This window comes from Balaenoptera acutorostrata, chromosome 10 (assembly GCF_949987535.1).
Source record: "Balaenoptera acutorostrata chromosome 10, mBalAcu1.1, whole genome shotgun sequence".
Taxonomy (NCBI): domain Eukaryota; kingdom Metazoa; phylum Chordata; class Mammalia; order Artiodactyla; family Balaenopteridae; genus Balaenoptera; species Balaenoptera acutorostrata.
The window spans coordinates 27,815,995-27,836,166 of NC_080073.1; the positions used below are offsets into that span (position 1 = coordinate 27,815,995).

At 38.5% G+C, this 20,172-nt stretch overlaps 1 protein-coding gene across 9 annotated transcripts; it reads right to left on the reverse strand.

Moving 5' to 3' along the window:
- Positions 1-1,415: 1,415 nt before the first annotated feature.
- Positions 1,416-18,904, reverse strand: CEP15 (centrosomal protein 15). Of its 9 annotated transcripts, none has more exons than XM_057555805.1 (6): positions 18,790-18,889; positions 18,023-18,541; positions 17,584-17,668; positions 16,040-16,163; positions 6,547-6,621; positions 1,416-4,398 (listed from the first exon to the last, which is right to left on the reverse strand). In XM_057555805.1, exons 3-6 carry the CDS (start codon positions 17,634-17,636, stop codon positions 4,264-4,266), a joined length of 387 nt encoding a protein of 128 aa, XP_057411788.1. In that variant the 5' UTR covers positions 17,637-17,668; positions 18,023-18,541; positions 18,790-18,889; the 3' UTR covers positions 1,416-4,263. The 9 variants fall into 9 exon arrangements, with proteins under 9 accessions (XP_057411788.1, XP_057411789.1, XP_007192441.2 ...); XM_057555806.1 differs by lacking the exon at positions 18,790-18,889 and having other exon boundaries at positions 17,584-17,665; positions 18,023-18,136; positions 18,264-18,775; XM_007192379.2 differs by lacking the exon at positions 18,023-18,541 and having other exon boundaries at positions 18,790-18,904.
- Between the last annotated feature and the right edge of the window lie 1,268 nt (positions 18,905-20,172).

Sequence of the window (20,172 nt, forward strand, 5' to 3'; positions counted from 1 at the left end):
CAGTATTTGTTTTCCTGGGGTAGAGTGTTCTAGTACAATGATATGTTTATAAGTGTTACAGACCTTATAAATGGTTGGAGACAAGGTATAAAAAATAATGATATTGTATTGGGAGATGAAAGAAGGCAGAGATAGACTATAGACAAAATTATAAACGGAAATTTGTCTCCTTCTAATTTGATTGTATTGTCTCTAAAGTGGTATTGTGTAAAACATCAGAAAAATTTCTGCATTGATAACCTAGACTTATTAAGGAGTAATAAAAAATCCTTTGACTATAACAGTGGAGCTTAAATAGACCAGTTATCATCAAAATGAGAGAAACAAACTAAATCATCCCTACTTTCTAAAATAAGAACACTTCATTGTCCCTTCTGTGCAACTATTTATTGATTTGTACTGTGGTCAGGCTACTACTTTAGCAGAGTCTCAGTCTCTGTCTTTGTCTGAGACACAAATTAGGGTTTTTAAAATAGCAAGGACTTCAAAACATTATTACAATGTAGGGGACCCAGTGCTTTCTCTTGTAAGCAAGGAAACCTGACTCTGAGAAGTAAGGTGATGTCCGGAAGCGGTTTTTTAGCCTCTGTCTTTGTTGGACTCGTTTTCCTTGTCTTGGATTTTAGTAAGGATATAATCTCAGTTCCAGTTAGAAAGCGGGATCACAATGCCAGGTGTCAAATCCACAAATCAATCCTGTCCTTAATTGCTGAAGTTTGACATGTCCCCATGTTTGTCCCAGAAAACTCTAAGCATTCTCCTATTAGCAGTAGAGAATTAAATTTCCTATGTAGACAAATTAACTTCTGAATTATATGAGAAACAAACAAAAACACCACCAGAGAGAGAGAGAGAGAGAGAGAGAGAGACACTTTCTCGTTCCAACTTAAAGCTTTCTCAAACTAATTTCTCTCCCCTTCCCTTTCTCCATATTTTTCATAGACTTTATTTTACTGTTTGAATTCACCATCTAGTTACTACCTTCTCTGAAGAATAGATTTTGGTCAGCAACTCTTTAAAAAAAATAACTTACTATCCTAATTAAAGTGGAAGAGGTCAAAATAGACTACTGGAGTGAAGGGTGTTTTAAGCCATGTAGGTATTATGTTTGGGCAATTCTTGAAAAGGGGAAAAAACTCTTCAGGGAGATTTAAAACTTTGTTTTAAACAAGAGACTTTCTTAAAAAAAAATGAAATGATGTGAATTGGCTTAGAATAAAAAGACAATAGACTAAGGAAGGAAAAGAATGTATTTTGTAGATAAAGCCAAATTCATGGCCTTGTGCATTAAATTTTACACAGTAAAACCTTACACTGGGTTTAAAGCTTAATATCTTCCTCCTGCCTGAAATTGGTGACGGCATACCCTGGTTTTTCACATACCCCTTCCCCACTCTACGCCCAATGTTGCCAGTTGTCTCCTAAGTGACAAAATAGCCTCCAAGTAAGTTTAATTTTGAATCAAAAATAAATATACCCAATACATCTTTCTCTTTTTTTTAATAGAAAAGGGAGGATGAGGCAGAGAAGACAAAATGGTAAATACAGTTAAAGATCATTTTAATTCTCATCTAAGTCTTAAGCTAGCAAGTTAAAACACCTTATACATAAGGCAGAGAAAAACTGTCCGTTTGACATCACTTTCATTCACACTGCTCCCCGCGCATGGGAAAGACCAGATGTCTGGTTTCCAGAGTATTAGGCTTTTTCCTGAGTACTTAGTAAAATTAATTTTTTGAAGTTCAGAGAAAAACTGCAGCTCCTTCTGAACTTTAGCATTTTATGGTTTAATAATACTCAATATCATACACAAGAAGTGTTCAGCAGAAAATGATCTTTGAATATTTATGCATTTGCAACAATCCAAGAAAGGCTATGAAAAATTCTTGGAACAGGGTTTATTTTGAAAACCCCGTTATTCTAAAAAAAAAAAAAAATACAAATTCATAGTTTTCATAAAGATTAGTGGGTACAATATAGTGTATGGTAAGGGCCTGAATAGGGAGGAAAAAGTCTCAGTAGATGACATTTCTTTCTCCTTGTCTGATTCCTACTAATTATGTACAAAATGTATATTAGATACTGTATCTCTCTCCTCCTTACAGAAAACAATATTTGGAAATTCCTACGTAAAGCTAATTTGCCATGAGGAATATAATGCCCTTTAATGGGGTATCTAGGTCTCTTCGGGATTGTTTTTTTCTTTAAACATACACCATGTGGTGCAATCTGTTCCATTCTACAAGAAGGGGGCTGGGGGGAAACTCTGGGGGGGGCCAGGAATAAAGTCCCCTCTGGGAGTTTTTGAGGTACTAACTAGAAATGGGGGAAATGGTACAACTGAAGCCTAGAAATACCTTCCCTTCTGCCCTAAATCATAAGCCAGTTTACATTAAACTTAAGGGTTTAAAAAAAAAAAAAAAAGATTTAGCAAGTTAGTCAATTTAGGGGAGAAAAAAACCTGAACCTTTCCTGAGATGGTTAAATTGCTATTCATTTTGTATTTTAATCTAACCTACTGGTGCTTTAATTTACAGAACTCAAAGGAAGCGTAATGCTCAAATATTTGAGGACGGCTCATGTACCAACCACTGTTTAATTTTGGAATATGCCTACTTGCTTGACACAATATTTTACCATCTCAACAAATGTTTAGCCTTTTTTTCACTTGACTAAAGAGAAATAAGTTTCACATCGCTTCATTCACCTTCTTATGTGCATATGCTGGGAAAGATTGGATGTTAAAAAAAAAAAAAAAAAAAAACTTCCTCATGTTCTCTCTACTACATCTAAATCTGTTTACCAATTCAAAGCTGCTAAAAAGCCCTGCATTCTCCTGCTAAATCAACTGGATGGCTAGAAACCAAACTGTAATGTAACAGGAAAAAATATATATATCAATTTATTTTCGTGACAGAACATTCTTGAGAAGGTATAAAACGGTTCTGGTCCCTATGCCAGTTTTCTTTTTTCTTTCTTTCTCTGTCTTCCTTTTTAAAGGGCTTTTGGCTTTTAAGCCAATCCTTTTTATAGTTATATAACAGTTCTAATATTTTGTGACATTTTGTATTGTGACACTATAGATGAAATTGTCATCGGACTGACACTCTGTGCTGTTTATTCCTTAATTACAACTGTTAACACTGTAGAGAAGTGTGCTCATCTGCCAGCACATGCTATGAAAACAACATTATTGTTACCCACACCAACACCCACTCAACAGGATATTTCCAAGATGGTAGTTTAAAGGAACTTATCAGCACAATGGACTTTTTTTTTTTTTTTTTTAGTTTGTCCTATTGTCATCTTATAAAACCACAAACCAGTTTAAAATTGAAAATCTTTCATTGTGATGTGGACTCCTAAGCAGGAGCTGCTTTTATAATTAGAAAAATCAGAATTTTTTTTCTTGAGCACTCCAGCAGTGGTGGATTGAGGAATCCCAAAGCTATTGAGGGTTGTGACCCAAAAGTTTCTGACTGACAGTTGTTTGAGAAATAAAGAAAATAGAAGGAACAGGGAAGGGTAGATTTAAAGATGAAAAGATGAGAGAAGAGTTACTTGTGTTCACAGGGTTGGCAATCTTTAAATAACCAGGTCAAAATCCAGCGACCATTCCCAGCTCTAATAGGTGTCCTTTTTCAGAACCCAGTCTGAGCCCTCCTGAAACTGGCTACTTATTGAATGCTTGGTAGTTTAGTTCTTGCTTCGAGAATTTTTACAGGTCCAGTGATCTATGAGGGACAAAATCCTATGAATCTATTTCCTGATCAATATTATTATACTAAGCAATTGTCACTGTCTTTTCATTTGTTAAAAAGCTAAAAGAGTGAGCAAACAACCACTTGGATCCTGAGCCTTATCCCCATAACAAAATAACTGAAAAGTAAAGATTATAGAAGATGTAAAATCAGAACTACTGGTATTCACTGTTTAGGTGAGAGTGACAGTAAATGACTTTTTTTTTTTTTTAACAGCACACAACGCTCATTCAGCAGCTTATTTAATCAACAGTCCACCTTTCAATTATCAGCTTTTAACACTTCCATGGGTTTGGTAGAAAGCAAATTCATTACACTGAAAGAGCAGTAGGTCTCCCAGTGATGGCCTGAAAGTTCCAAGTAGATTCTCAAATCTTCATTGTCATTGAGGAAGTAATGAGACAATGTGAACATGTCTGATTCCTAAAGTTCCTGCAGTGACCTGCATATTCTTTAACACTCAGCTTTCCTAAATAGGTTTTTGAAATAGTATGTGAAGAAGCTATTGCTGCACCTCCTTTTGAATGGTATCTTCTGCTTCATTTGGATTTTCAACACCAATAGGATATGGTGCTCTTCCTAAAAGAAACTGTTCCCATTTGGGAATATATTCTTTTACTGATGCCCAGTAAAGAGTCTGGAAAAAAAACCAACATCCAAAAGTAAAAAAGCATATCAAGCAATTGAACTTGGCTTTTCATAATAGTCTAAATGTTTATTCACTTAAATGTGTGTGTGCGTATACACACACACACACACACACACACACTCACACATATACGTAGAATGTACTTCCTCTACAGAATATTTTATGTTAATTTTAGAAAAAAATCTGGCTACTTACTAGTGTTAATTTTCAAATTTCTCAGTAAAACTAGAGCCTGGCAGAATTACAGGTTTTACAATTTTATTGTGATTTTACACGCCCTCTTGTGGCCAATCTTGTGATTATTACCAGTAGTATCATTTACGGCTACACAATCATTAAACGTTTTTGTTTACTGTTCCCAATCCCATACCAAATGATTGCCCATACTAAAATTATCACAATGAAATGATTCAAAATGAACAACTGCTGTAGAACTAACAGAAAAAGATGTGACCTGGATGAGATCAGCACCTGAAATATAAGGGGCATGCTAGACGACTCAGGTGAACTGACCCCTTAATTGTAGGGGGGAAAAACATTTAAAGTTATGCATCCGCAAAATTATGCACCCGCTATATCTTTTAGAAGAGCACCTGATATGGCAAACTGTAACTTCTTCCCACATTTTTTGGGATAATAACAATAATATCAACATCATCTAGCTATTTTTAATTCAAGTAACTTGGAAGTTGAGACGCTGTGTTCCTAGACTGACTGTAGCAGTCTGTAAGCTGTAGAAGCTCTTACTGCATTGCTGTATGGCATCTACACGCTTGCGTGGTTTCTTGGCTGAGTGCCCTAAGGAGGCCAAAGAAAAGTCAGATGCCAAAAGCTCTGTGTCATAGGAGGGCATTTGATATGAGATCATCACTATCCAGCTCATTTTCAGAATTCAGTCAAAGAGTTAGATAGCATTGGGGAGACATAATTATTCGCGTTGAGCATTAAAAAGGTAGGGGGTGGGGGAAATTCCCTGCCAGTCAAGTGATTAGGACTCGGCACTGCCACTGCGGCGGGCTCGGGTTCAATCCCTGGTCGGGGAACTAAGATCCCGCAAGCTGCCTGGTGCAGCCAAAAAGTAAAAACTAAAAAATAAAAAAAATAAGATGCTATTATTAAAAAAAAGGTATGAGGGCTCTGAAAGCTGAAAATGATGAGGGGTTCCATGTATCTATGCATCTATGCATGTGGTCTGAGAAGCAGCCTGACATACTTAAAATAAAGGTCATCCTGCTGTGCGAGACTAGCTAAGAAAAATACCGACCAAGGCCTGTGGTTGGGTGTTTCTCCGCCATTCACGGCTGGATTAACCCCTATTGTGTCGGCCCTGTACGGGCCAGAGTAAGGTATTGGAAAATTCAACAAAGAAAAAGACATGCCCAAGGCACAACTTTGAACGGGAGGTCTTTCTATCCTTGATCACTGCCTTTCCTTATTACTCTAGATGACGCAGAAAATTGCAGGGCAAATTCTCAGCCTTTAATTTTTGAGTCTATTCACATCCCTGGTTAGGCAGCAAACAAAAACTGTATTGAAAAAAGGTCATTAAAAATATAAAATCAAACTATTCTATATGTAGCAAATTCCCTTTCAGCACACATACATTCATATACCAAATACGGTTTATTTTTGCCAACCATCTTCCCAATCTGTTCTTGAACTGAGCAAAATCAAACAGACAAAAGCCACGCTATACTGCATGATAATATGCATTTAAATAGCGTTGGTTGCATTTTTGGTGAAGAGACTGAGCTGCTACTTCTAACATCAGCCAACAGGAAAAGCATTTTGGTTAGGCTGTCATCTTAAGATTTAGTGCATATTGTCTGTTAGGATTTAACAAGAGAGTCGTTTCTAAGTGACTCGGTGAAAAGGCACAAGGTCTTGATAAAATTTTCACTTGATGTAAAATTTTTTAAAACCCAGATACTTACAGATTACCCACTACATAACAAAGCATGACACTGTGGACATAGAGAGATCAGTGAGACACATCTCATTTATTTTACTGAATGAAGGAATCTGGGATGTATACATACACAGCCACTTACTATGCACTACTAACTGAAGAGCCTCTTTTCCTTCTTTTTTTTTTTGAGGGTCTCTTCTTTTACATTTGTTCCTTAAGATTCTCACCTCAAGAGAAGCCACCTCAGGTGGTGGAACTGGATGATTCTGGGTCTGTAGAGACTTCTCTGCCGCTTCTATATCCTGTAACAGATAGAAGCATTTTCAAAACAAAATGTATTTAAACCGCACACACAAATGGCACCTGTAATAGCAATATCTGTATCCCAGATCTCTCGCTTCAACTCTCCTCTGGATATACAGTTCGAACTGATGGACAGGCACTGACAGATCACTGCTTAATTAACCGGTTTCAAAGAGAGGATGCAGGGTTTCTTATTTTAAAATAAAAGGCAGGGATGGGGGTGGTACTTCTAAGTTCTGCCTTTTTCATTTTAAGTAGCTAGGAAATGCCAATATTTCTTGGAAAAAGAACTTCCTCTAAACTGCTCAGAGTACTAACTTAGCTTTAAAATCCTTTAAAAACAGCCAGATGGATAAAATAGTCAAATATTCCGATACGAAAAACAATCAGATACTCAGACCCATGCTAGGCTGACCTTCAAAGTGAAGAGTTCTAGTCTGTCCAGATCATGCAAATGGTATATGAATGACACACATTACATTTGTTCAATATTCCATTTTTTAATTTTATACTTAGGCAAATACTTCCCATATCGAAAAGGTCCATGAGGTACCTGAGTACTTTGCAACAAGAACCTTTCACTATGCTATCTAGATTTTTAGTATCAGATTGCTAAGCTAATCTCAAAGGCAAGTTTTATTGCTAGGTAGTATTGATACATCCTTCAGCTGATGGCATTCAAGTATCATGCCGTACGTTGTAGTTGAATTTGTAGATGTTTGTGTTTTCTGTTATGGTTGTAGAAACACAAGAGTACTTAAGGTTGATTCATACCTCAGTAAAGATTTTATCTAGATCTGTGCATAAAGTTCATGCCCAGAAATGTAAGACTTTGCAAGTTGTTACAGAAATATTCGAACCCTGTTAAATAAATACTCCCCAAATCAGCACCTGTGTTGTCTTGTGCTTCTTTAGGTTTGTCAAGTTTCCAGGGTGTTGGTTGAAGGCCATGTGAATTTTGTCTCTCCTTTGAGCTTAGTGAGTTGAGAGAAGAGAGAAAGTTCTCTGCTCCACGTACAAGCACTGGAGTGATCTAAGTACAGGGCTGTTGGACAGAAGGAGAGCGATGGAAGAGGGCGTGGGAGTGGGGTGTGAAGAAGCCAACGCTGAACAGGAGAAAAGAGATAGCAGATGGCAGCGGCGGGAGCAAGGAATGGGTGTGAAATGGAAAAGGGAAAAACAGGAAACTCCCTAAAGGGACTCCCCAAAGTTGCACAACCAGTAATGCACCTGCTGTCTAGAAGAAGGTGATTTGAAGGGGAAAGACAACAATTTAGGGATAAAAAGCCCATCTATAAGCATGTCTCTCCCATACCAGAAGTTCACGGCCAAGACTCAGGCTTAAAGAGCTCTTGATGCCGATGATACAACAGACATGGGAGACCAAGTCTTCTGATTACATTGAAATTTAAGAAGGTCCTGGAAGAACCACTTTTTACTTCTAGAAATGAAACAATAAAAATCAGAACCCCGGGCTTCCCTGGTGGTGCAGTGGTTGAGAATCTGCCTGCTAATGCAGGGGACACGGGTTCGAGCCCTGGTCTGGGAAGATCCCACATGCCACGGAGCAGCTGGGCCCGTGAGCCACAACTACTGAGCCTGCGCGTCTGGAGCCTGTGCCCCGCAACGGGAGGGGCCGCGATAGTGAAAGGCCCGCGCACCGCGATGAAGAGCGGTCCCCGCACCGCGATGAAGAGTGGCCCCCACTTGCCGCAACTAGAGAAAGCCCTCGCACGAACCGAAGACCCAACACAGCCAAAAATAAATAAATAAATAAATAAAGTAGCTATACAATTAAAAAAAAAAAAAAAAATCAGAACCCCAATTTTACCATTATTCTAAGAACAGTTACAAAGTTATCTTTACTGGGAGATCTGGGTGCCCCTAGCACCTATAGGCAAGATTAAACATTTTTCTTAAAGATCAGAAAATAAGGATACTGAATATCTCGTAGAGAAGAGCAGATCTGCAACACAAAGAGCAGGAGATAAGTTTAGGAGGAGGGACGTGTGGCCTGGAAAAGCAGGCCCAAGTCAGCCTCACCTAACTGTCACCTCTGCAGCATTTCAGCAAGGGATTATCACCCCTCCAGAGAACTTCTTCCTTAGCTTAAGTCATATTTCACTTTCTTAGATGTTTTGCTTACCTCTCGGACTCCTTCTCCTCAGCTGGCTCAGTTTTCTCTGGTTTAATCCTCAGGGTGAGTTTTCTTGCGATTTGTGACATCTGTCCCCATCTTTTTAATTTTTCTCCCTCCAAGATTGTCGCTGATCTAGCTTTAATTATTACTGAGGAGGGATGGCTAACTTTTCTTCCTCACCCTTATTTCTCAACCTGATAAAACTAAACTCATCTTTTCCCACTGAATGTATTGAATGTATAATAGTGGGAATTCTACCCACTCAGATACCTATGCTGTATCCTCAAACTCCAACTGTTCTTATTCCTGCCATTGAAAAATTCAAAGTTCCCTGTATTGTTCCATCAGGATGTCTCCTCGAGCCTTTCCATGTCATTCTCAATGCTGTGGCCTTGTAATTACACTTATTCATTCAACAAATACTTAATACTTACTTGTGCTCATGCCTAGGCCATACCTCACTTTAGTTCAATCCATACCTAACATGGAACTGATTAGTTTTGCTAAAAAGTACCTTAACTATGTCCTCCCCTAGATTAAAAAAAAAAAAAATTGGTACTCACAACACAGAGGATCAAACATGCCTTCCTTAGCCTGACCCAAAATCTTGGCAGTTTGACCCCAGCCTTCTATAGCAAGTTAAATCTTTTTTTTTTTTTTTTTTTTTAATAAATTTATTTATTTATTTTTGGCTGTGTTGGGTCTTCGTTTCTGTGCGAGGGCTTTCTCCAGTTGCGGCAAGCGGGGCCCACTCTTCATCGCGGTGCGCAGGCCTCTCACTATCGCGGCCTCTCTTGTGGCAGAGCACAGGCTCCAGACGCGCAGGCTCAGTAGTTGTGGCTCACGGGCCTAGTTGCTCCGCGGCATGTGGGATCTTCCCAGACCAGGGCTCGAACCCGTGTCCCCTGCATTGGTAGGCGGATTCTCAACCACTGCGCCACCAGGGAAGCCCGCAAGTTAAATCTTAATACTTCCATATAAGAACCTTCCTTTACACTATATGCTGCCCGAAGGTAAGGGCTGTGTCTCATACAACCTTTAAGCATCTGAGAATCTAACAAAGTGCAGGGTATGTACTAGGTACTTAAATATTCATTAAATAAATACAGACTGAGGTATCAAAGTTTCCTGAGTATAAACCAAAAACTTAAAACAAATTTTTTTACAAAGCACCCAAGGGGGTAGGAGGAGAAAAGGAAAAAAGAGGAGAGGAAGAAAGGCTAGCTGGCCAGCTTTACCTGTACCTTGTTGCCTTGTTGTATAGATTTGTCACTAGACCATTTAAAATTTTATATAGTTAGAGAACAAATGAAAAAGCAATCCCTACAAATTTGAAAATAAAATGAAACAAATCTAACTGCTATCTAGTTGGTGGCATAACCACATGGAGAAGAATTACATCAAGTGGTCTTAGAGAACAGTATTTTGACTGAGCATCCCTAGTGAGATACACCCTAATGACAAAGAGGATTGTAAAAAGTATGTTACTGAAAACCATTCTCAGTAATCACGTGGGTGGTGACAGTGCTGTCTGTATCACAGGATAAAGCACATCAGTAGTTACACTGGTACTGGAAAATTCTTTGGGAACAGATTTTTGGTTTGAGCAAAAGAAGTTAGAGGTAAAAGAGCCATGATTTTTTAAGTTAAAAGTCTTGCGAACTGGAATTCTGGAATTTCTGATATGAGCTCCTGATGTATTTTATCTTAAAAAAAAAAGTTGCAATAAACCCCACTAGTGCACAGATAGAGGGCTCTGAACATATTTCCTACCAAAAGGATCCAGGGCTCCTTGGAACAATGGTCAACGCCAGGTCTAAGCAGCAAATGCACATGATGAGCCTGGAAGATTGCATCAGACCAGAAAGAAAGGAAACTGTCAGACTGTTAAGATGCCATCAGAAGCATTCAGGAGCTAATCTGAAGAGGCTCTCACTTGGTAAAAATGGGACAAGTTGAGAATAAGGAGGAATAAAAATGGAAATGGATTGAAAAATTTCAAATCCCAGACAGCTCAAAAAGAAAAACAAACAAAAAAGCAACCAAAACCAACAACACCTAATTGGTCACTTTTGGAAGATACTAGAGAACCAACCTATTAATTTGAAAACTAAATAGAGAGAATCAAGCATTCATCATGCTTTTTCCTCTGTGAAATATACCTCAGTGTAACCAAATAATTGATGAGGGGAAGTTTCTCAATATAAATAATCAGCAGTTGAATGAGAAGGAATAAAATAATTGAATATTGCTTTTTGCAACCCCTAATGAATATACTTAGGCAATGATCATCAATGACTAACATTCCAAAAAAAGAGAGAGAGCCTGGCATTACGGAAGTGTTCTTCCCCAAAACATCGAACTTCAATATGATCAGGCCTCTGTAATCTGCACTGTTAGTGGAGTATTCCTTAGCCTTAAGTGGCTGCTGAGCCCTCGAAATGTACAAGTCTGACTTAAGATGTGCTGTAGGCACACAATACACACTGAATTTTGAGGGTCTAGTAAGAAAAAAATATAAAATATTTACTAATGTTTAATAGCAGTTACATTTGAAATATTTTATGTTTGAAATTTTAATAATATTTAATCTGTTTATGTTGATGTTATTAAAAATGATTCCTAGGAAATTTAAAATTATATATGTGGCTTGAATTATATTTCTGTTGCACAGCACAACTTAGATCTGTCAATTATAGGAATGAGGGGGAAGAGAGGAACGTGTTAAATGGGTACCTCAGTGATGGAATTAGCAATATCCAGAAACTCAACAGGACAAATGACCCAGTTCCTTTAACAAATATATGAAAAGGGGGGGAAAAAAGGGCAGGGAGTACTTTTAGAAATTTAGGAGATGTATCGATTACAAATTGGATTTTATTTGGAACCTGATTGGATATTTGAGGATTTATTGTTAATTTCTTAGGTTGATACTGGTATTTTGATTTTGCTTAAAATAGTGCTTATCTTTTAGTGATAAATACTGAAATATAGAAAGAGATATACTGAGGGACTTCCCTGGTGGTGCAGTGGTTAAGAATCCGCCTGCCAGTGCAGGGGACATGGGTTCGAGCCCTGGTCTGGGAAGATCACACATGCCGCAGAGCAGCTAAGCCCGTGCGCCACAACTACTGAGCCTGCGTTCTAGAGCCTGTGAGCCACAACTGCTGAGCCCGCATGCTGCAACTACTGAAGCCCACGAGCCTAGAGCCCGTGCTCCTCAACAAGAGAAGCCACTGCAATGAAGAGCAGCCCCCGCTCGCCACAACTAGAGAAAGCCTGCACGCAGCCATGAAGACCCAACGCAGCCAAAAAAAAAAAAAAAGATATACTGAAATATTTACAGATGAAACAATGCAATGTCTGAGGATTAGCTTCAAAATGATCTTAAGGGGTGGGGGTGAGGAGTATAGACAAACAAGGCTAGCTGTGTTCCGATAATGATTGAATCTGGGTGATAAGTGCATGGAAATACATTCTTCTATTCCTTCTTTTACACAGGTGTGAAATTTTTATAGCAATTAAAAAACAAGCTTCCAGTGTGGGTGATGGTATAAGTGTTACTCTATGGCATGAATCTTTAATCTGCTTTAGGATGCTCCCATTCTTCCTCACTCCGGAGTGTTCGTCCATCCTCCTCACAAGAGGATGTTTGTTACCACAAAATCGCCTTTTTGGGTTAAACTAAATTTTGTGGAGGGAAAGGTGGGAGAAATGGCAGTTTATATCATGGAAGTATTTGTAGAAATAAAATCCTCTCTCTCTTTTAAATCCATTATGTTTTTGTTAAATTTCATTGTATTAATACTAATGGAAAAAATCACTGAGCCTGTTTTCAAAAGCCACTATCTTCTACCTTTACTGACTAAACCTTCACTGTGAGTTTTCTTTACTGCTTAGATTCATATTCATTCTTTTACTAATGTGTTTGATGGAATTAGTCTCTTTCTTATTGCTCCCCTTTTAAAATCATGCTTTGATATTTCTGCTAATTTATTTTTTCAAGTGCAATTAGAGAAATTTTTTGTTGGGATTTTATTAAATCTAAAAATAACTTTGTGACAACTGACTTAGAAAAATAATAGTTTCCCCAGGCAGGATTAAGGCGTATGTCTCCATTTAAATTTTCTCTTAAAGCTCCCACTGAAGTGTAATAATTATCTTAATACCATTCATGCAGATCCCTTGTTAAAAGCATTCCCAATTATATATTTTATAATTTTATTGCTAATATGAATGTGCTATTTTCCAGCTGTATATATAGGATTGCTGTTGTTTTTTATATGTTTACATTTTATCCATTAATTTTACTCAACTCATACCAGTTTTAAAACAACTTTGGCTTCTCTAAGTATAAAACTATATCATTGAAAGATGCTAGTGTTATATCTTTCTTTCTGCAAGTTAAAGCTCATGCCCCTTTAGTGTTTATGATATTGTTCAGAACATGTGAGTAAGGTCAAATAATGGACGGTGATACAGTCATCCCTATTTTGTTACTATCTTATAGGAATGCTGCCAGGTTTTAATGGTACCATTTTCAAGTGCACTCTGTACTTAAGTACCTATCCTGCTATAACTTAACCTGTTCTTGACAAAGGGGTATTAGGAGTAGTTACCTTATGGTTTCCTCATCTCTAAATTAAGGGATTAGCCCAGATTACTGGTTTTCACAGTTCCTTAGAGCCACAGCAGTGCAGGCAAGGAAGGGCTGAATGGATAGGGCTTTGGGCCAAAGCAGGTCCACTTTTATCTATTTTATATCTTTGGGAAAAGTTTTTATGCTTAAAAAAAAAGACCTTTAGGGCTTCCCTGGTGGCGCAGTGGTTGAGAATCTGCCTGCTAATGCAGGGGACACGGGTTCGAGCCCTGGTCTGGGAAGATCCCACATGCCTCGGAGCAGCTGGGCCCGTGAGCCACAATTGCTGAGCCTGCGCGTCTGGAGCCTGTGCCCCGCGACGGGAGGGGCCGCGATAGAGAAAGGCCCGCGCACCGCGATGAAGAGCGGTCCCCGCACCGCGATGAAGAGTGGCCCCTGCTTGCCGCAACTGGAGAAAGCCCTCGCACGAACCGAAGACCCAACACAGCCAAAAATAAATAAATAAATAAATAAATAAATAAATAAGAAAATCCTTTAAAAAAAAAAAAAAAAAAGACCTTTAGATTAAGAATCTAAGCTATATCTTTTTAAAGTCTCTCCCAACTCAAATTGTGTAATCAAGTCCTATTTATTTTACTTTCACAATAACTTCTATGAGAGAGCCACTAAAATTATACCCAAAGTTAAAGAAAATAATACGAGGGAAAGAAGGACAAAAAATTGCATATCCAATTATTCAAAGTATGTTTAAAAGAAAAACCGGGAAAAACTGCGTCTCTAACAGCAAGCACCGTATCTGGCTGGGATGTAAGAGATAGTTGAAAAATGCTTATAAAAAGATTGAAAGGAAATATACAAAAATATACTAATTCCTAAATGGGCAGATGATATAGAAGGTATGCTTTTTCATCTTTGCTCTTTCAAGTTTTTTTATAGTGAGAATATATTACTTTGATAATTAAGGGAAAAAGCACCATACCAAACTGGTTTCTAATGACTGTGAAACTAGGGTCACTATCTTCCTTCTAGATATGACAAAGAGCTACCTTCCTTAAATTCAATCTCTCCATTATTGAAATCACTTTGCATCTAAATAGCAAATGACTCTTTCTTAAAGACCCATTCATATGTTTCTTATATGTCTCTCTCTCTCTTTTTTTTTTTTTTTTTTTTTGGGCTCACTTTCAATACTATATTATCTCTACATACCAAGTCTCAACTTCTTCATCTGGTCTCAGAATACATATTCAGCCTTGTTTCCTGTGACTTTCCAAGCTAGTTAGCTTAGGATCCCATGAACATTAGTAAGGCCATTCATTCTTCTTCTGGTCTTGAATCTTCCTTAAAAATTCAATGGCATGCCTTCCCATCTGCCTACTGAAATGCAGCTCCAGCTTAGCTTCCTCTCTGAGACCTGATAGAATATTCTAGCTCTCGAAGAGTTTTTACACTTACTCCTAAAGTGCTGAGTATTCCACATAATTTAATTAATGTTTGATCATACAAGGTCTCTATTTTGTGTGTGACAACCTTATGTCATCAACTGAGCCTGTAAGCTACTTGATCTAAAGAACTCTAACTTATACTTATTTATTATCCTCACTTTCTGCCCAGAACTAGCTCAATAGTAAGGACCCTCTGGGCATTCATCAAATACTTTCTCATTAAAAGGAAGACACTTAATATTACCTGCACTTGCTGTAATAAGTAGCAAACAAGCCTTCAAGACTTCCAATTTAGATTTTCTGACTTTTCAGTGCAAATTCTAGATTATCCTATATATTTCCACTTAAAAATAAATATTGCAAACACCATTGGGCAAGTAAGACATATGGCAATATAGAATGCTTTGGTAGCACTATGGCTGTGACTTAAATTACTGTGGATCAAACTGCCAGAAGCTGAGAAGATAACTGAATTTTCCTCTTCCTTTATCCTCTAGTGAGGACAGAAGAGAACTACATCATGCCTATCGATGAAAATATTTAACAATAAAAAACTGAAAACACTGCTTTATAACTTAAATAATATAGCCTTACTACCAAATGTTTTAGTCATAGGATCTCTTGGAAGCTTGAATGGAAGCAAACTTTAGGGTTTTAATTATGGATGAAGCCATACAATTCTGGAAGCAAAGTATAGCAAGCAGCCAAAAATGTTACACATATGATTTTACTCCAAATGGGCACACTGGCCAAATGGTGAGGCCTTGCGCAATCACATACTTTGACCACCTCCTCCATCACCATCAAAAAAGATCGGGGAAATCTGTTATCTTAGATATGAATTCTGTGTGTTGACTGCGGCCCCAGTAGGGCAAAATCAAATTGTTTTAAATACATGATAGGTGCTTTATCGTGTTTCAGGATCTCCCTATGAATAAAAGAAGGTGGAAGATAGAAGCTATGTCTTGCATTTATTCTTGCACAAAGGTGACCTTAAAATTCTTCCTGTGGTGACTGATTTTTCCTTAGCCTAAGCAAACTTCAAGTTTTTTCATTTAAAAAAATGAGAATCCGTGCTTCTGGTCCAATTAACATGGGTTTTAAAAATAGACAGTACCTCATTAATTCTTTCTGTAACTCAAAACAAAGAAATTACATCAATCAAAGTTATGAAGTTGACTTAAAACCTTTTTGCAAAGTGGGGAAAATATATTTAATTCAGAGAATCTTACCTTTAAAAGACTAAGGTTCCTTTGTAAAGCAGTCTCAGTTGTTTGCATCTGAGGGGCCTTTTCCTTGTTTTGATCTCCAAGTTTATTCTCCATTTGTTGAAGTAACATTAATCTTTGTGATACTCTAGAGAAAATGAAGATTATATAAAGTTTAAAGAAACATTTTATTGCTTGACCAATATACTGATAAATAACTCATTTTTAATTGCACCTCCCTTCAAGTTCAACCTGTTTTGAAAGCCAATTACTATGTCAATTAATAAGACAGTGAAAAACTTAGGTAGTTCAGTACGTCTTAAGTCTTGGTAAAATTATTTTTATTTTCATATGTATGCTATAAGTACATGTTTCTGTTTTTGTAACCTCTCTGGTCTTTTTAAATTATTGTAGAGTGTTGAAAAATATTTAGTGAAAATGCAAACTGTAATACATATCCCTTTGTACACATACTTATATATACCTCCCCACACATACGTTGATATAACTTGCTATACGAAACCTTCTGCTTAACACTTCAGTACCCCTGAATCTTATGTTACACATTTAGAATTGTGCTAAACTTCCATATGTTTGAAGAAGCAATAAAAATATTTTTTTCCTCTTTTTCCAAGAGAAAGATGATGGTTCCATATATGAGTGAGAGGCTGTGTTTACACATGCATACTCACAACAAGGTAAAACAGTAACTGAAGAAAGATGTAGAAAGGTGTAAGTAAATTATCAAACTACTTTGTTATATATATAATGGACTTTAAAAGTTTCTCCCTGGTTATATGCTCATTTTTACAAGATTTTGGTCTTATTAAATGATCAGATGAGAAAAAAATACACAAATGGTACACCTAACAGTGTAACCATTTCCCAAATAGTTGAGATTTTCAAGAAACACTGTGTTGCATAGGGCTGTTCTTGAGGATAGAACTAAAACCCCAGGTCTCTGAACAGTAAGTTTTGTAAGAAAAACACCTTAGGAGGCCACGGTAGAGAGCCTGGTAATTAAAGAAAAGGAAAACATGAGAGCCCACAATACAGAGGTTAGAGAAGGGTTAATACTAAATATAAGTGCAGGACTGGCCATATAATTTGCAGGGCCCAGTGCAAAATGAAAATTTTTCTCCTTGGCAAAAAATTATTTGGGGTCCCTTGTTAAAAAGAAAAAAAATTACTGGGGATTTCAAGATAGTGAAGTTAGAGCATCAAGTGCAGGGCCTGTGACTACACACCCACATACCCATGAGAGACAGCCCTTGGTAAGAGGTTTAGAGAAGTTCATTAAATACCAATGTGGAGTACAGAAAGGTTAGAGGGAGAAGGAATTTATCTAGATATTAGTAACAAGAATTAAGAAGACATAAAACACAATTAGACCTTTTAATCTTTGTTATTCTCGAGGGATAATGGCATGCCTTAACACCAAAATCTCTCAAGTGTCAGAAAATTAAAATGACACCCTTACAGATTTTTAAGTCTTCCTATGCACACAGTTTCACTAATAAAAGCCAGGACAGTTTATACATTGAGATTAGCCTTTTAAAAAAACTTACATGTCTTCATGTCTTTTAGAAAGGCGAATTTCTTGAGCAAACAGGGACGTCATCCTTAATCAAAGCTGCCTTTGTAAGCTTTCTGCTAAATAATAACATTTCAAGTTACTTCTACCACATGTCCTCAGCTTTGCAACATTTGATCATTCAGCACCTCAATCCACTGATTCTCTCAGAAGGGAAAGATACAACTTGAGCTATAATAATGTATAAAATGAAAGGACTGCATTTAAAAACACTTTTACTCATGATACATAGTTTTCCATATGCCAGATGCATCCCAGAACACTGTGACCCAGGTAAATGCAGCATATTTCCCCTCTTCTTTTTTTCCCCACATTTTTAACCTTCATCAGGATTCAAAACAAACAAGCAGCTGGTACTAAGACTAGTAAACATTTTATTTAATCAACAGAAAGAAAGAAAAAAATAAACCCACTGTGTAAAATTCAGCAGAGGAAAGCGCCTGGGCCAATACAGACAGAGGTCTAGCGAACCACTTGGAAGTCTGAGTCTGAAGGCAAATATGGTTGAGTGCAAGAGCTGAAGGTGCCTGCCCAAAGGGAGAATGCAATTTGAGTTGTAATGATGTAATAAAAAAACAGGAATGAAAATTCCTTCTTGGAATGAAGCACTGGCCTTCCTAAATCTTATTTAGTTCATACTGATTGTCTGCTCACCGCCTGAGTGTCCAGCACTGATTTTTTTAAAAATTGAGCCCTTCCTTCACACACACATGGAGCGTAGGACACTGAGCACGGCCAAGGGAAACAGAAACACCGTCCTGCCCTCAACGGGTTTCCTCCTCAAGGCGCCGCTCTGTTTTCAGCACCGCGGAGAGCAGTCACTCGCAGGCTGGCCCGGAAGGGGTCGAGTTACAGATACTTCCCGATGAAATCACTGCAGGCCAATCCTCACCGCCTTCTTCCCAGTTTCGAATGCAGCGTCAAGGAAATTCCTGGAAGTGAGTCCAAAGTAACTTCTTTTCTGTTGCGACCACCATCAGCACTTCACACTAACCCCAAGAAAACGTCTGGCTTTTGAACCGAAGATCCGCTGCTTCTCGGAGTCATCAGCTCACGGACCACTCAAATTCCGCGTACACTGGAAGGACTCGGGAACTTTCCTCCTCACCCTACCTCTTCCCCCTTAACAGCATCCTCCCCACCAGAGCGCAGCCGTCCTTCGGACACTCGGGGCACTCACCCGCAGGCCGTCCTGCTGTCGGACCTCACTCACTCACCGAACCCCACACTGACCTCTTCCGGGAGGGCGCTGCCGACTGTGTGGACGTTAGGTCTCGGTGCAGACCTGGGCGTGGTCACGCCACCATCTTTGCGCAAGCGCGACGCGACGCGAGGTGATGTCATCACGTCCTTATAAAAGGAAGGCGTCCCTCACCAAAAGCTAGTGAAGTGACGCTGCTCTGAGGAAGAGAAGGTTGGTGGAGGACTTCAGGAACCCCATGGAAAATCCGTTTGGTGGTAGCTCCGTTTCAAGCGCTTTTTAAATGGTACTTGCATGTGTTGAAAAGACTTCAGAGAGTGAAAATGGTGTCTTAGAAGCCAGAACATCACAGTAGAATGGGGAAGGGGAAAAACACTTCAAAGTTGTCCAGAGACTTTACAGTCAATTCCACAAGAGCCTAAGGAAGAGCTTCGCCCTGGGCATCTGATGCTGAGCCCGGCAGCAGAGCTCTGCCTGCTTGTAGGGCAGCCCCCATAGGGACAAGGATGCTGATCTTTCACTTCTTGAGAAATTTGTGTATCAGTCGTTGTATTTGCGTGGATGATCTCATTCACTGAATCCCCACAACGCCTGGTGAGATGGATGCCATTCTCCTAATTTGACAGACGAGGAAACAAGCTTGGTCATTTACATAAATTGTAGCTTGAAGCCAGCAGAGCCTCAATTAGAATTCCCGCAGCCCTCAGGACAAACATTTGGGAATAATCCCTCAGTGTTGTAAAGTGCATTCTTAAACATCCTTTTCTCCCCTTGAAGTAACTTTGTGAGTTACATGGTAGTATCCTTAGTTATAGAGGAAGAAGTTGAGGTTCAAGAGGGGTAATGTTTTCTTCCTGAAGTTTACTGAGTTGGTAAAGGGCAAAGAGCTAGGACTCCAATCCAGGTGTTAAATTTTTTTCCTTCCAGAATATCTACATAAAACTTAGCTCCTGCTTCAGGACTACTGCACTTCCATGTTTTCTTTGCTTGGAAAGCCCCTTCCCCAGATACTGACATAGACTCAGTTTCTCATCTTTCAGTCCTACTTCCTCAGTGAAGCATTCCCTGAACCTCCAGTATAAGATCGCAAGTCTGTCTCTTCACCCTTCCTGCTCCTTCTCCTGTTTTACTTTTCTCCAGAACACAGCATCATTCCATGTATTTTATAATCACTTGTTCATTTGTTTACCAGTGCACCCCCGACTAGAATCTGAACTTCCTTTTAATATTTTTGTCTTTTCTATTTGCTGAGCAACTAGAACTGCCTGACTATAGGTGCTCAGTAGATATTTTTGAATGAATGGATGAAATAATTCCCCCTGTGGAAATTCTGTCATAATTTAAGAGAGCTGTGTCTTTAGT

Excerpts from the sequence above, each read along its gene's own strand:
- CEP15 (XM_007192379.2), bottom strand. The coding sequence starts at position 17,636 with ATGACGTCCCTGTTTGCTCAAGAAATTCGCCTTTCTAAAAGACATGAA. Across the intron at positions 16,164-17,583 it reads TCTAAAAGACATGAAGACAT|AGTATCACAAAGATTAATGT; the intron begins GTAAGTTTTTTT and ends CATTTTCTCTAG. Across the intron at positions 4,399-6,546 it reads CTGAGGTGGCTTCTCTTGAG|ACTCTTTACTGGGCATCAGT; the intron begins GTGAGAATCTTA and ends TTTTTTTTCCAG.